This window comes from Myxocyprinus asiaticus, chromosome 36 (genome assembly GCF_019703515.2).
Source record: "Myxocyprinus asiaticus isolate MX2 ecotype Aquarium Trade chromosome 36, UBuf_Myxa_2, whole genome shotgun sequence".
NCBI classification, from domain to species: domain Eukaryota; kingdom Metazoa; phylum Chordata; class Actinopteri; order Cypriniformes; family Catostomidae; genus Myxocyprinus; species Myxocyprinus asiaticus.
Genome location: NC_059379.1, coordinates 31536187 through 31551987, shown reverse-complemented (window position 1 = coordinate 31551987; position 15801 = coordinate 31536187). Strand labels below are relative to the sequence as shown.

Sequence of the window (15801 nt, the reverse complement as noted above, 5' to 3'; positions counted from 1 at the left end):
AAAACAAATACAAATTATTTAATTCACAAATTACACTGCCTTTGTTTAAGAAAAGTTTTTTTTTCTATTGTTCAATCATTTATAGATTTTTTTCTCTGCACATGAATGCAGCAAGCGATGTCGAAGATGTTATCCGCAAACACTAATTCTTTTTTTTTAACGTTTCACTTATCGTTAAGGTGTGGATTTGGCTTTGGGAAACTGACCAGCAGTTTTGTGCCACTTTTCCCGAATCGATTAATTGAGATAATTCCGCTATGAATTTCTCTATGTGAGAGCTGAAATCTTTACTAATCATATGCTCAATTGTACAATAGAGGCATGAAAGCAGAATGCTCCACCTGCAAATTAGGACACTGCAAGATCATACATGTTTAATGGTTTTGTGTGTGTGTTCGCTGGGATTCAAGGCAAAATGCTTTGCCAATATACAGTATTATTAATCTTACATATTCACTTGAAGGTGCTGTAACGTTCGCAACCCCGCAGAACTGGGTCTGCATCTAGCTGGCAGCTGCATTGACATGATGGCAAAACAACAAGATACATTACTTATCTATTAATTTATTATCGAATAGTAGTGTAGTCTACTAGCTCACCTTTTACTGCACTACCATGTTCGCGTAGCACATCCTCATGCTCTCTGGCAATGTGACACGTACGACTCCAAAAGGAATATTTGCTAATTCTGCTAACCAGTAGGTCTCTCCACACTCCCTTTCGATTTCCTCGTTCTTAACTTTGATTTACACTTTGCATTTATTGAGGTTATAAGGTTTGCAAGTTCACTAAAACAATGTTAGAGCTCCATAACATTGGGCCTATAGCTTATTTCGCAGATTCCCATACCAGCATATCACGAAGCGCATTCTGGGTTGAGCGAGCGGCTCATTTTTTTTAACATGCTTAAGTGAGATGTGCCATAGAAGTGCTTGATGTTGCATTTTCAGCTAAATCATTATAATTATAATTCTTAAAATCTTCATAATGAATATAATAATTTATTTTTATAATATTTTTATAAATATAAAAAATATATATCATTAAATTAAAAAAATTTAATACAAAAAAAAACTGGCCCTGCATATACATTAGATTAGATTCAACTTTGTCATTGTGCAGAGTACAGTAGAGAGCCAATGAAATACAGTTGGAGATGCTGAGCCTTAAGTTGTGCACGTGCCGCCATGTTCGTTGTATACATTATCAGACACTTTTAAATAACTGTATAGTTTTTTTGTCTTAAATAAAAAATACCAATCATTCTCTAGCCAAAATAATAATGCTTCTGTAGCTAAAAGCTCACATTGCCTAAACTGTTATTCTGTGCTCTTGAAAACACAATCAAACAGGAAGTAGGAAAAAATTATTTCACATGAGAGTGAAACTGCTATGGTTTTCTTTGATTTTTAACATTAACCAAAACATCAGGGTTCTCTAGTTCACCCACTCTCTATTCACTCACAATGAATCAGGCTCTCCCCAGGGGCCAAACAGGAAATTTAACCTTGCTTATGTTTTTAGATAAGACCACAGCCGAGGACGACAGCTGAAATGACTGTAGACTAGACTACATTATGACAACAAGATCTATGATCTCACTGTACAAACAAGGCTAGAGTGGAAATGAACGGTGAGACTTTACAAGGTTCAGGGCAGGAACACAAAGACCTGGAGTCACAAACATGCCCCACGCTCCTACGGGGCACTAAATCCAAACTGCTTTTTGTGAAATGCTCAAATGTGGATGCCTCTTTGGTTCATGATAGTGATGCTGTACCAGGGTGTGATGAGACTAAAGGCAAGAGTATACTTTGGTTTTGGGCATACCGATAAATCTCGTGCACAGTACGCATGAAGCAAATTTCATCCTCAGGGCATTATGTGGACTGTCCGGAAACAGCCTAGTTTTTTTTCCCCAGTGCTTCGCTGGTTCATGTGCCTGCTGTTGACTGTGCTAAAAGCATATCACAAAGCAGTCATAGTGTGCATGCATCTAACGCTACCGTATGGGTAAAAGAGCATTCTTTGAGAGGCTGAGTGTTCGAACGTGCGCGAGACAGAATGGCATGTGGAAAAATGGAAAAGTTTGATTACAGAGAATGTTGATTTTAATTCTACTTTCATTTAATACCGGAAAATATTGATAAAAAAAAATTGTTCACTCTAATAAAAAAACAGGCCATTTCAGCCAATATTTGTATTTGCTATGTACATTCACTGACCACTTTATTAGGTAGACCTGTACACCTACTTATTCATGCTATTATCTAATCAGCCAATCGTGTGGTAGCAGTGCAATGTATAAAATCATCCAGATACAGGTCAGGAGTTTCAGTTAATGTTTACATCAACCATCAGAATGGGGAAAAAATGTGATCTCAGTGATTTGGACCATGGCATGATTGTTGGTGCCAGATGGGCTGGTTTGAGTATTTCTGTAACTGCTGATCTCCTGGGATTTTCACACACAACAGTCTCAAGAGCGTATAGAGAATGGTGCAAAAAACAAAAAACATCCAGCGAGCGGCAGTTCTGTGGGCAAAAACAGCTTGTTATTGACAGAGGTTAGAGGAGAATGGCCAGACTAGTCCAAGCTGAAAGGAAGGTGACAGTAACCCAAATAACCACACTTTAGAACAATGTAGGACTGGGCGTTATGTCTTAAATTATATATCGATATTTTTCAGCCTAATGACGATAATCTATATTCAATATATATCTCGATAATTATGTATTTGTTCTAAAGTGTTTTATCAGAGGAACCATCATTTCATCCAAACATCCACTGTAGCCAATTAGATTCAATATTTTAAAGATATTAAATTAAAATATAATAATTCACTTTTCATTAAATATACACAAGGCAGAATGAAATTCAATCATTTTCATTGATATGCACTTTATATTTATATTTCATATACAATGATACATAGTAGCTTAATTAAAAAGCATTATTTACCTTCAAATGTTTTTACTAATACATTTTTGTGAATGAACAAGATGTGCAAAGCTACTTCACTGACTTATTTTTGAAACCCCAGTTGAACATTACATAATACTAAATTATTACCATGGGACACGTTGGGTTTATTATTATTATAATATAATGCTGAATTATCATTATTATTCTGATTATTAGATTTGCGCTATACAAAAATAATATATTTCTGTCCTGTTTACTTCACCTTCACAAGGAGCTTTTATTTAGACACAGAAAGGGCAATGTGTATTTGACAGTTTACAATGTTCCGCATTTCCTGAAATGCTGTAATCTCCTCCTTTTCTGTTATACGATGCCGCATTTGTAGATTTGTCTAATATCTTATAGCGGTTACTAATGTTTGGAATTGCACGAATGCTTGAACCTGCATTACTCTGATTTTACAATGCACGTTCTTGTCCACTGTTGATTGTTTTTTAATGTACCTTTTTATTTGTTTCTCTGTTTAATGTTTTATGTTTAATTTATGTACAGCGCTCTTGAGCTTGGGAAAGACACTATACCAAATAAACGTATTACTATTATTAATATTATTATATTGATATACTTAAACACAAATCATGACTAGCATTAAAAGTGATTGATAGCTCTTTGATATCATCTGCTGATGGAATCCCCAAACTGACTTCAGACTTTGTGCCATGATTAGACGTGGTTCTCATACGACTTTGCACAATGACCATTTCCTCCGAAAAATAGTAAATTGTGTTTTGTGCCACTTTATTAGCATACAATCCACCCATAGTTTGTGTGTTTACACCCACAGTTAGCACAAACACTCCCACCCACACCCACCTGTGCTTCGCTCTGGCACAAAAAAAGTCATGAACATTGGATAAGACACAGCACTAGCGCGATCACGATAATAGAGCCCATGGTATTGCTGCTCATGTACAGCAATCCAAATCAGTCGCTTTTGAGGTTCCAGAAAGCAGCTGTCTATGTAGAAAACACCAATGCAACTCACTAAGTTTTGTTATAGAGCCAAAGAAACCAATCAACTTGTGACTTACAGTTTAATATGACACTGGTCAATATTTGCTCTGGCAAGCTCCTCCTCCTCGATGTCACTCTCTCCACCTGAGCTGCTCTCAGTGGCATCCGAATCAAACTGAGTCTCTGCCACGTGCAAATGTGTGGTGCCGCTGAGATGCAGTTGCTCCAGTTCTGTGGTCACCCTGCCACCTTTCAAAAACCTGCCCAAACTATGAGCTCGTGCACCCGCAGAGGCACGAGATCTTCTCCACGACCTCTCCACTCTTCGGCCAGAGCCTGCGGATGACGAGGTCAGAGTGCGATCCAGAAAACCAGAGAGTTGCTGTTTGAAATGCCGCTCCACCTGCTTGGCCTGCACCACTTGCAGGCATTTACGAAGACGCACCAGGCGGCCTTCAATGTCTGTCTGCCTGTGTTGGCTTTGCTGAACCCGATCCCGGAACAGAGCTTCCAAGTTGGGGGTCGGGAGGGAGGTGTCATCAGGAACTGGGGAAGAGCTGAGGGGCGAGGGACCATTTTGAAAGCCGTGCTGACTAGCGATATCATTGCTATTTGTTTCAACAACCAATCCTCCAACAAGAATCTCCGGTTCTGCTTTAACCTCTGGGCTTTCAGACAAAGCAGTCATTTCCTTATGTGATGACACACCTTGAACACAAGGCGTCAAATTCTGTTGTGGCTTCACATCTCCATTCTGTCCACTGGTTGTAAAGGTACCGAAAGACTTTGAGGACACAGATAACAAAGCTTCTCCATTGGTAGAAGGCTGGTTGCTGTCTCCATTAACAGTGGCGATGGAGCCTTTCTCAGCTACAGCGGCACTGGGCATGGCAACTTTCTTGGAGAATCCATTAACAGGCACCATGGTACTCCCAGCTCCTCCTCCGTTGACAAGACTCTTCAGTTGTCCTCCAGTCAGCTCAAGGGCGTGTCGCTTGTGCAGCAGGAAGTCGCTGCCCGCAGCAGCGCTAGGGAATATGGAGCCGCTCAGCAGGCCGTGGCTCTTCAGCACCGACTGCTTGATGAGGACACCTTGCAGCTTCAGCGACTCCTTGACCTTGTTGGAGGAGGGCACTGGTGTGACATCAGAGCACAAGAAGGGTGCCAGTTTGCCCAGAGATGGGGCTTTAGACAGGGGATTCTGCTCCTGACCCTTGATACTGTGGTAGTGGGCAAAGTTCTGTCCGTCGTCAGGGTTGACGTGGCACTTGCCGTTGCTGTGGTTACTGGCAGAGTCAGAGAGGAGAATGTTGCTGGCGTTGCTGTTGTTCTCTGTGCTGCCTGGTGAAAGGCTGGACGAAGGAGAGGCAAGTTTAAAGCGAATGTGACGGGCTTCGGCTGGGGCGTCAGTCAGAGCGGGCGCCATCGCAGCCATGCAGGGCCGAGGAATGGGCACGGCAGCCTGCACCTCCAAACCTTCACTCCAGCCCACCTATGCAGCCTGGCTGCTAGGAAAAAAAAAGAAAAAGAGAGAGATTTAGGACACTGAAAAATCCCAGATTATTCCAAACTAATCTATATTATCTTTAATCCATAATATCAAGCTGCAGAGGCAAGCTAACAAGTCAATATTTTGTCTAATACTTAGTCATTCATCAGTCAATACTCAAAACTAGTACTCATTGAACAAAATATTTTGTAAACCTCAAAAATATTCTGGGTTCAATACAAGTAAAGCTCTACTGACAGCATTTGTGGCATAATTTTGATTACAAAAAAAAAAAAAAAAGAAACATCGAGGTTACAGTGAGGCTCTTACAATGGAAGTGAATGGGGTCAGTTCTTTGAAGGTTTAAAGGAATAGTTTACCCAAAAATGAAATTTCACTCAACATTTACAGTCTCCTTGGCAATCATGATTTAAAGCTTGATTACACTTCATGGCGCCATCAAGCGCTCTGCACATGCGTCAAGCACTACGAAGTATAATCGAGATTGAAATCATGATTGCCAAGGAGACTGCTGTTGCCAAGATTTACAGTGGAAAAAGGAGTTATATTTCGGTCTGTTCTCACCCAAAACTGATTGGATCCCTTCAGAAGATATGGACTAAAACACTGGAGTCGTATGGATTACTTTTATGTACTTCTATGTGCTTTTTGGAGCTTCAAAGTTTTGGTCACCATTCACTTGCATTGAATGGACCTAAGGAGCTGAGATATTCTAAAAATCTTCATTTGTGTTCTGCAGAAGAAAGCAAGTCACACACATCTGGGATGACATGAGGGTGAGTAAATTATTTTTGGGTGGGCAGTTCCTTTACGTTTGTATTGTTTGCCTTTTATATTTCTAAGACTTTAGAGACTTCATCATTTACTCACATATCATGTTGTTCCAAACCCATATGACTTCCTTACTTTTGTGGAAAGCAAAAGGTGATGCTAGGCAGTATGTTAGGCTCAGTCATCAATCACTTTCATTGCATGTTTTTCACCAAACAATGAAAGTAAATGGTGACTGAGGCACTCATTCTGCCTAACATCACATTTAATGTTCCATGCAAGAAAGAAAGTCATACTAGTTTGGAACAACATGAGGGTAAGTAAGTGATGTCAGAATTGTATTTCTGGGTGAACTATCCCTTTAAGATACATACAGTATTACAGACAGATGGATGGGCAGACAGATACTTTTTTACATTAGCTTTGTCATACAAACATATTGTGCCATCAAAACACTTCTTGGACATCAATTTGCTTGCCCTGTTGACCTTTTTCTTCTGTTTTAACTCATGCTCAAACTAAAAGACTAAATAAGAACTCATTGACCTCAGCACATTTCCATAGTCGTTAGTAGGGAAAGACCTACTCTATTCAAGCTTATGTAAGAACAGCAAGCCTTCTCAATCTCCCCTCCTCCTCAGCAGACCATCTGTGTCAACGGAATTAGGGATATGACTTTAGGTCCAGCAGATAAGAGACTATCGCTTCATAAGTATATGTAGAACATTCATTTCATAAGTTACCGCCTTTGAATATGCTCATAATGACTCTATAGCAGTTTATTACTGAAAGGCATGTCAGTGTGGCTTCATAATTACTTTAACAGCCTTTGCACTGGCAAAAGAAATATTCTGACACACCAATAAAAGAGACTGGAGGGTGATATTACACTCCAGCATGCCATGATATTGGTGGTAGAGTCGCTCCTAGACTGGCGTTAAACCACAAACATAGAAACTGAACTAGAGGTTGACCAATTGGATTTTGCCATTACAGTTATCTAAGGTGGTGGAAAAGGCTGATAACTGTTTAAAAACTGATAGTTTTTAAAAATAAATTTAAAGAATGTTTAAAAAAAAATGTCTTAGTCTTTTCTTACTCTGACGGGCACGAACACTGAGGCAACAAGAGTCCAATATGAAAAGAAAAATCCCAGATGCATTTTTACTGTTCAATCAAAATCAAAATAATTACCAGAAAAAATGAATATTTGGTGCATAACCCGGGGCTCTTAACAATAAACAATGCCAAAATTCACTGGGGACTCATACTTTGAAATGACAGAGACTGTATATTATTGTTTATATTATTTTATTAAATATATTTTTATTTTATTATTATTTTTCATAAGATGAATTTGGAGAAATATGTAAGTGCCGACAGGACGTTCCCAAATAGTTGCATTATTCTTTTTATACTCTCACTTCAATTTAGAACACTTGATTATATAATCAAAATAACAAAATATGCATTGAAATGATAAAAATATGGATGAATATTGTCAATAATGACAGATTTAGATACAGCATATTCCCATGAGGTGTCAGTGATTGTTTTTATTGCACCTCTTGAAGCTGCTGTTATACTATTAAATATCAATATACAGAAAATTCACACGTTCACTGATCCTTGTGGCACTCCATACTTTTGTTTGATTTGACAATTCCTCGTTTACACATACAAAGTGGTAGCGGTCTGATAAATAGGACCTAAACCATGCTAATGCAAGTCCACTAATGCCAACATAATTCTCCAGCCTATTCAAGAGAATGATCTATCATGTCAAAGGCAGCACTAAGATCTAAAAGCACTAGAAGAGAAATGCAGCTGCGATCAGATGATAAGAGCAAGTCATTTGTAACTGATAAGTGCAGTCTCTGTACTGTGATGGGGCCTAAATCCTGACTGAAATTGTTCATATATACCATTTCTCTGTAGAAAAGAACAGTTGGGAGGACACTACCTTTTCTAGTATTTTCGACATAAATGGTAGATTTAAAATCAGTCTGTAATTAGCCACTTCTCCGGGATCAAGCTGTGGCTTCTTAATAAGTGGTTTGATAACTGCCGTTTAAAGTTTCTTGGGACATGCCCCAAGGATAGCAAGGAGTTAATACTATTAAGAAGAGGTTCTGAGATTACTGGGAATACCTCTTTTAAGAGCTTAGTTGGTATTGGATCTAACATACATGTTTTTTATTTTTTTGATAAGTTTTGTTAGCTCTTCATGACCTATGACAGCAAAGGATTGAAGTTGCTCGTGAGGAAAATTATGAGACACTGTTTTCTGAGGTGCTGTGACAGTTGATTGCATAATTCCAATTTTATTTCTGATTATTTAAATTTTATCAGTAAAGAAATTCATGAAGTCATTACTATTGTGCTGCGACAGAATTTCTGGTTCAGTCGATGCTTTATTCCGAACAAATTTAGCCACAGTACTGAATAAACACCTAGGATTGTTGTGGTTATTTTCTATGAGTTTGCTAAAATATGCTGACCTGGTCTGTAGCTACAAACACTATCCTTCTGTGCACCGCAAAATACCTCTAATTTTGTATTCTTCCACTTGTGCTCCATTTTCTGAGCTGCTCTCTTGAGAGTATGAGAGTGTGATCATTTTACAGTTAGAATCAAGTCATTCTAACTGTAAAATCCTCCAGCAGCGGGACACAGAGGAATAAACAAAAAATAAAAACTATTGGCAACTATCTACATAGATTTTTGCTGATAACCGCTAGTTCCAAAAAGCAACTATCGTTTTCGATTAGTCAATAAAACTGATATATCGGTCTACCTCTAAAGTTTATGTGGTGCCATTTTTGTTCTCCCAAAGTTAAATCGAGTATGAAGAGCAAGGGTACTAACTAGATTAATATGTTAAAGCAGTACACATGACAAATCCATTTAGGGTTAAACAAAGAAAGAGCAAAGCAGCTAGTGTGTTAACAGTGAGCGCAACAAAACCGCGTCGAACATTCGATCGATATTTCGAATAATTGCGAAGATTCGCGGCGTCGCGGTTTAATCGCCATAACAGTAATAACACAAGCGAACTCGTCCAGTACAAATGGTAGAGAAAAAGCACTTAAAATTCTCCAGACCGACAGGAATAAGAACGGCAGTTGTGCATGTGTTAAATTCATTATAACAACTTTATAATCTAATGCAAGAACCTAGCTTCTTACGACATTCCTGCTTAGAAATTAGTCTTATTTTCTATTTTAACGGTCTGTCCTGGCATATGCAGAACAGACCACATGTACATCCGTGTGCCACTTCCGTGAATGAATACAGAAGCGCATTTCAGCTCAGACGTGGACGCTCGTAAAATACACCATATGAGGACTGAACTCGCTTTTAATGCATTGCTGAAAGCTTCTAAAGCCTAATGTAATAATCAGAAGCGCTAGAAAGGGCTGGAGACAAGCTTACAAACGGCCTTGCATATTATGCTATTCATTTTACCACAAATTAAACAGTAAACCGGCTTCAAGCTGACAAGTTTACTACAGAACAACGAGCCCCCATGATACCGCCTAAAACAACAAGAATATATACGTCCTTGATCATGCAAAAGCACACGTGTGAGTTTACTACACTTGCTTTTAATGCTGCGTGTGCAGCTAGATAGTTATGAATGGCGAAGTACTAGATTGTTATCTGTTCTTTTGGAACAAATACCCGATCGGGTAAGCTTTCAAAACACCCACAAAGACAAATGAACATGTAATTGTTGCAAACACAGCAGTGTATGGTTAAATGAGTTAAACCGAGAGCTCAAATAGGTTTGCAGGAGGATTAAGGTTTATGTAACATAAGTGTTGCTGCTCGAGACCGTCCACTAACAAAGAAAAAGGAGGAACCTACCACGTGACGGGCGCGCGATCCGAGGGAATTTCGGCAACTATTCCACCGACCTTTGGCTTGAATAGCACAAAAATGTCACCAAAACACAATCAAACGTCTGGTCAAGCATGCCTGCCGCCTTGGCCACATCCGCGTCCGCTTCGTGAAAAAACACCCCGGTTTCAGGAACCCTTTTCGTTATCGGCTCCGGAATCACGAAATGGGCGATACTAGAAAACACCTTGCTGCTGCTGCTGCTGTCCGCCTCGCTGGATTATGGAAAGCAAATATACATTTTTGCTGTATATTATGAATCGATTTTTGCTCAAATACGACTTCTGTTCATTTACGCCTTTATTTACAGATTGGAGGTGTCACAGACCACCGATTTCGAGATCATTTTCTCATCGTTGGAGGGAGAAACGCACGAAAGATGGCGCCTCGTTCGTCTCCCTTGGATTTGAGCCTGACAAATACAGATGCAGCGCGTGTAGCGAGAGAAGCCTGTAGGCGGGAGACATTCTCGCGCCCGCCGCTAGAGTGAACGCAGCACTGCAGAGAGGAGCCGCTAGAGGGCGCTGTTAATCAAAGCAAGCAATGATGCATACAAGTTTGGGGGAAAAAAACAGGTGGAACTGCAATTTTACATTAGGAAGTAATGACAAATATAAATATATTATAGTCTATATAATATAAGAAATATTAATAAATAAAACGTTATTTAAATTAATCAACGCCTAGTTCTCTTCCTGTAAATGCCTCGTTTACAGTAAGGGTGATTAAAAAAGGTTGTGTGAGGTGACACAAATGAGAATTCTTTTAAAAATCTCGTTTAAAACACGTCACGTTCATAGAAATGTAATGTTTGTGTCCATATTGGTTTCCCAATTTTTTGAAAAAACAAAAACTTAATGGTGTAACTGTTAAGTAAAAGGTATTACATACTTTCGTTTCCTTGCTTTTTCAAAACATGAGTGTACACAAATTAATCATCAATTTCAAAAAAGTTTTCAAACACATTTACATATTTTTTAAGAAATATCATGAGTTTTTGTGTCAAGAACATCAATAACTTATCACAGGTTTACTCCATTTGACCTGAGCAAAATGCACCTTTTCATAAAAATGTCGAAATATTAATAGCTATTAAATTTTATGACAAAATATTCATATATTTTTAAACCTGACGCACAGTCATGAGGGTCTTTTTTTTTTTTTTTTGCCCAATTCCCAATGCGCTCTAAATCCTCGTGGTGACGTAGTGACTCGCCTCAATCAGGGTGGTGGAGGACGAATCTCATTTTGAAACATATACCTAAAATCATGACCACTTACATGAGATAAAGACTCCAGTCATATCAGTAACCTTATTACGGAAGCCCTGAACCGCAAGGTGGAAAAAAAATAATAACGGTGAAAATTAAAAAAAAAAAAAAAAAAAAAAAATAGTGTCTCAGTTCCTTCCTGAGCCTAAGTCTTAAAATGTTTTCTCTCTTCCTAAATTTTTTTTTCTTTCTTCAAAAGTTTTTTTTTTCCTCTCTTCAAAAAACTTTTTTTTTTCTCTTCAAAAATTCTCTTGATTTTGTCTTGATTAAGGTTTGCAAACCATTAAATAAATAATAAATGTATTATTCAGCTATATAGCAACAGAGAAATCATTAAAAGCATAAGATTACATGTTTACTGATAGTGGCACCTGGTGGCCAAGGTTTGTACCGCATGCATTTTTTTTTTTTTTTTTCTTTTTTTTTTGAAGAGAGAAAAAAAAACTATTTTTTGAAGAGAGAAAACAATTGGAAGAGAGAAAAACAAATTTTGAAGAGAAAAATAAACATTTTGAATAGAAAAAAAAAAAACATTTTTTGAAGAGAGAAAAAATTTTTTTTTGAAGAGAGAATTTTTTTTTTTCCACCTTGAGGTTCAGGGCTTCCGTACCTTACAAAAGCTCTTTTATTCTATGTGGAGAGGGTTCCCTCATGGGGGCAGCCATGTTTGAATCACATGACCAGCCGAATACTACTCGCTCAATCTCATTAACCGCACTGTTAATGAACACTTTCACTCTTGGATTAAATTAATCATGGCTGACTGAGAATAATGAATTTCTACAATGGCATCGATCACTTAATACTTTTGTGTTTGAATGATGCTTCATCCACGCCCCTAGGTGTCACTGTAAGACCAAGATGACACATAACATTTGTGCAAACATGGTTTATATTCAGCAGCTCTGTGCCTTAGTCTTAGTCATTAAACTGCATTCTTCTTTCCTAGCAAACGTACTTGTGCTTTAATACACTGTTCTGAGTAGGCAGTGGGGCTCACTCCAATGAGGTTCTTTTTCCCAGATCACCTTCACTTGCGGCCTCTCCCCTACCCCCTACCACACACCCTTTCTCCTCCCTCCTTCCCAGTTTCCACCCACAGACTGGGAACTAAGCCTATATATATTGTGGTCCACCCAGTTTTTCCTTAAAGACTTGTCTAATCTAACTGACATTCTCAGATAGAAAAATGCCAGAAGAAGTACCTGCTCAGTGCCAGGTTACGAAAGAAGAGCTGGACAAATGGTGAGACATATTTTACTGAGGAAATGTCAAAACCAAGTAGGTCATTTGATGCAACATTTAGGAATTGTGAATAATTTGAAGATCTGGTACTTTTTGCTTAGATTATATATGCTGTAAAGCTCAGCATGCATTCATTTGTATTACTGTGACTTGCAGCAACACAAACAGTATTCCTTTATGCATTGACATACAACACAACACCTCTGCAAATATTTTTGACTGGTTAAAATGTAACTTAGTTGTGTGTTGGTTACTAAAGGCAGGCGAGAAGTCATTGCACATGGTGTAGAGGGGAACAGGGTTTGGAAGTGATGATGCTGGTGGAAAATTATCCATGTAAGCCATTATGTTGCTATGTTAAAGCACGTGGCTCCACTGGAAGTACTTGATGCACCGTAAACAGAATTTTGGAAATACATTTCAAAATATTGCTTGAAATAAGCTTGTAATTTTCAAGTATTGCATCTTTTCAGACACAAATGATTAACCTCCATTTATGGTTGTCAACAAAGCAAAGTGCTCTTTTCTAGGTCAAAAGGTCAGAGGTCATGTACTCACTGAATGCCACAATATTGTGAACTTTACAGGCAGTTGCACAAGTTGAACCTTTCACAAGAGGACGAAGAGTGACATCACCTTTACAGCTAAATCCCTTAAGTGAATCAGTCAAGTGTACCTTTACGAATCCAATTGAATTGTCATCTCTATTGCATCACTTACACATAAATAAAATAGCATTTGTTGGAAGCAAAGCATTTGATAACTTCAAAAATGTGTTTGTAGTGAGACACTAGACTGTAAAATCATAAAACGAATTTAATTAAGCACTTATTTATATGTGTTAGTCTTCATACGTATACCTTATATATAATCTATAACCAATTTATAATCACTGTATCAATCAAAAACGACCATGATGTCCGCACCAAACAACGATAGACTTTTATAACCACATTTCTTTTGTGTATATATGCTCAAAAAGTAAAACGCAAAGAAAGCAAAAGGCTTGCACAGTATATTTTTCTTACATTTTCTTTATTCAGAGGCCAAAAAGTGCCAAAGTCAAAGCTCAGCCTCTTCATAATGAATCTTTATAGCATGGTAGTTCATCTGATTTGAAAAAAAAAATATATCAAATATATATCATCTTTTGAAATAGAGATGTGTCATATTGTATACAAAAGACACATTCAGAAGAACACGCTGTCTCCGTTTGATGCCAAATTTAGTGGGAAATTTAAGTAATGTATATCTGTGATGTAAGTATAGCCTGGTTTTAAATAGCCTTGGCATTCATGGGCGAGGTAGTGGACGTGTGCTTTCCCTCTCCTACAGCTCATATTACATCTCCTGCATTGAAATGTCTGTGTTATTTATGATGGCATTGGGTGGCATCACGTGCAAATTTGGTCTACATTCTACAATCACCTAGTGCGCAAAGCTTACATCTTTTCTGTCTTTTATATTTTATTATGCACATGCTGTACATATTATATTATAACATTCAAATTAAGGATGGGCATTTCAAGTAATTTTGTAGTTGAGTACTCTAACACACACACACACAAAATGACTAATCGATTACTTGAAATGTAGAATTCAAGTTCAAGCTTCAATGTTTGATCCTGTTTTTCCTTATGAAAAAATGAGCACTATGCATAAACAACATATATATTCAAAAATGAGAAAAAACAAAAACAAAAAGTATTTGCACGACACATAGAAACATACATTTCAAGTCTTCTGAAGCAAAACAATCACTTTAAATAATGTAATGTCAAGCAAGTTTGTAATGACAAAATGTAGGTGAGAGAAGCAGTTTCATTGTTGCCTAGGGCAGGCAAAGACACAAATGAAATTGCAATATTCAAGTAGTGTTTTTACTAGTCGAATATTTGAAGCTGAACGAGTACTCGATTAATCGATTAATCGATTACTCGTGCACATCACTAATTCAAATGAGTGCTTTTAGCTATCTTTGAAAAATCTTCACATGGGTAGTTGATAAGTTTATAATACTATAATTTAGGTTATAATTTATATGCATGTATTTAAAAAGGAGTAAATGTCCCATCCTGTAACTGTTCAGCATTTTTTTTCAGCATTAAGTTTTTCACCATTTTCATCACCTTTTCAACCTTTAGATTGAGTTCTACATAAAGACATTTTGTCCATCATAATCTCATATGTGTGTATTTTATCATACAGTTAGCGCTTAACACACTGTTTATATGTTCAGCGTTCAGGGGAAAGGTGCGGAGGGCTGTAAGGAGCTGCTGGAAGCCTTTGAGGCGTGTGTGAAGGGTGCTACAGCAGCCTCATGAGGAGGACATGGCTTCAAATGTGGGTAGCAAACATTGTTCTTTCAGGTTTATTGCTAATTTGAATAGATTTCTACAATTAATTTATATGCAAATACAATTTTGAACTGTATTTGCAATTTAATGCGGCACATTTTGCTGAATGTTTCAACATAAATCATGTTTTTGTTGCATTGGTATTGTGGCCTGATTGCGAATATTTATGTTCTGTCTAGTGACATGCTCATTCTGATTTTGTAGACTTTTCTTCTGCTATTTTTATCTTAGGTCCTTCCTTTCTGGGTCCTCCAATGTCCTTGCATTCCCTCACATTGCACTGGACTGAACCATTTTAAGGACAGTGAAGGGGGTGTAAGTGCTGGAAAGCAATGGAAATGTCTATTCTGATCCTGAGAAGTCTTGTTGGTGTCCCTCATGTCATCCGTGTCATTTGTAACTGGCAGAAAGAACAACCCAGTGTTGTTAGTTTTGTCATATTCAATGCTGTAAAAAAGCACAATGCATTTCATTTGATTTTCAATAAAATTACTATATTGTTTCTTTTTTTCTCTCTCTCTCTTCCTTGCGTTAACCACACATCCAAAGAATGAATTAGAGCACAGAGAATTCTTTTCAACTGATTTCAACATATCAGCAACCAAGATCATTAAGAGGTACATAACTGTAACTGTGGTCACTAAATAGCTGCTTACAAACGGCTTGCAATGAGAGTTATTTCTACTTAATCAAACCATTAAAATGATTTTTGTTGTTGTAGCCTAACTTATCTAGGTTGATTTAGTCAATGTTATTATTATTATTTTTTTTTATCTTAATAATTTAATAATTATTTATATTTAA

At 37.6% G+C, this 15801-nt stretch overlaps 1 protein-coding gene and 1 long non-coding RNA gene across 6 annotated transcripts in view; one reads left to right on the top strand and one right to left on the bottom strand.

The window, feature by feature from the left end:
• The window catches only part of LOC127427377 (KAT8 regulatory NSL complex subunit 1-like), a 45065-nt gene extending 34380 nt beyond the window's left edge, over nucleotides 1-10685 (bottom strand). Inside the window, exons 1-2 of one of the 5 annotated variants that reach the window (XM_051674960.1) lie at nucleotides 10092-10685; nucleotides 4018-5448 (exon numbers count right to left, since the gene is read on the bottom strand). In XM_051674960.1, the coding sequence (XP_051530920.1) occupies nucleotides 4018-5375 (1358 nt within the window). In that variant the 5' untranslated portion in view covers nucleotides 5376-5448; nucleotides 10092-10685. The remainder of the gene's footprint in view (nucleotides 1-4017; nucleotides 5449-10091) is intronic. The other 4 variants (XM_051674958.1, XM_051674959.1, XM_051674962.1 and 1 more) reach the window with 4 other exon arrangements.
• Nucleotides 10686-12489: 1804 nt separating this feature from the next.
• LOC127427430 (uncharacterized) lies at nucleotides 12490-15509 on the top strand. Its single transcript, XR_007894935.1, has 3 exons — nucleotides 12490-12640; nucleotides 14880-14983; nucleotides 15229-15509. It is a non-coding gene; the product is annotated as an uncharacterized LOC127427430 (long non-coding RNA).
• The last annotated feature ends 292 nt before the right edge of the window (nucleotides 15510-15801 follow it).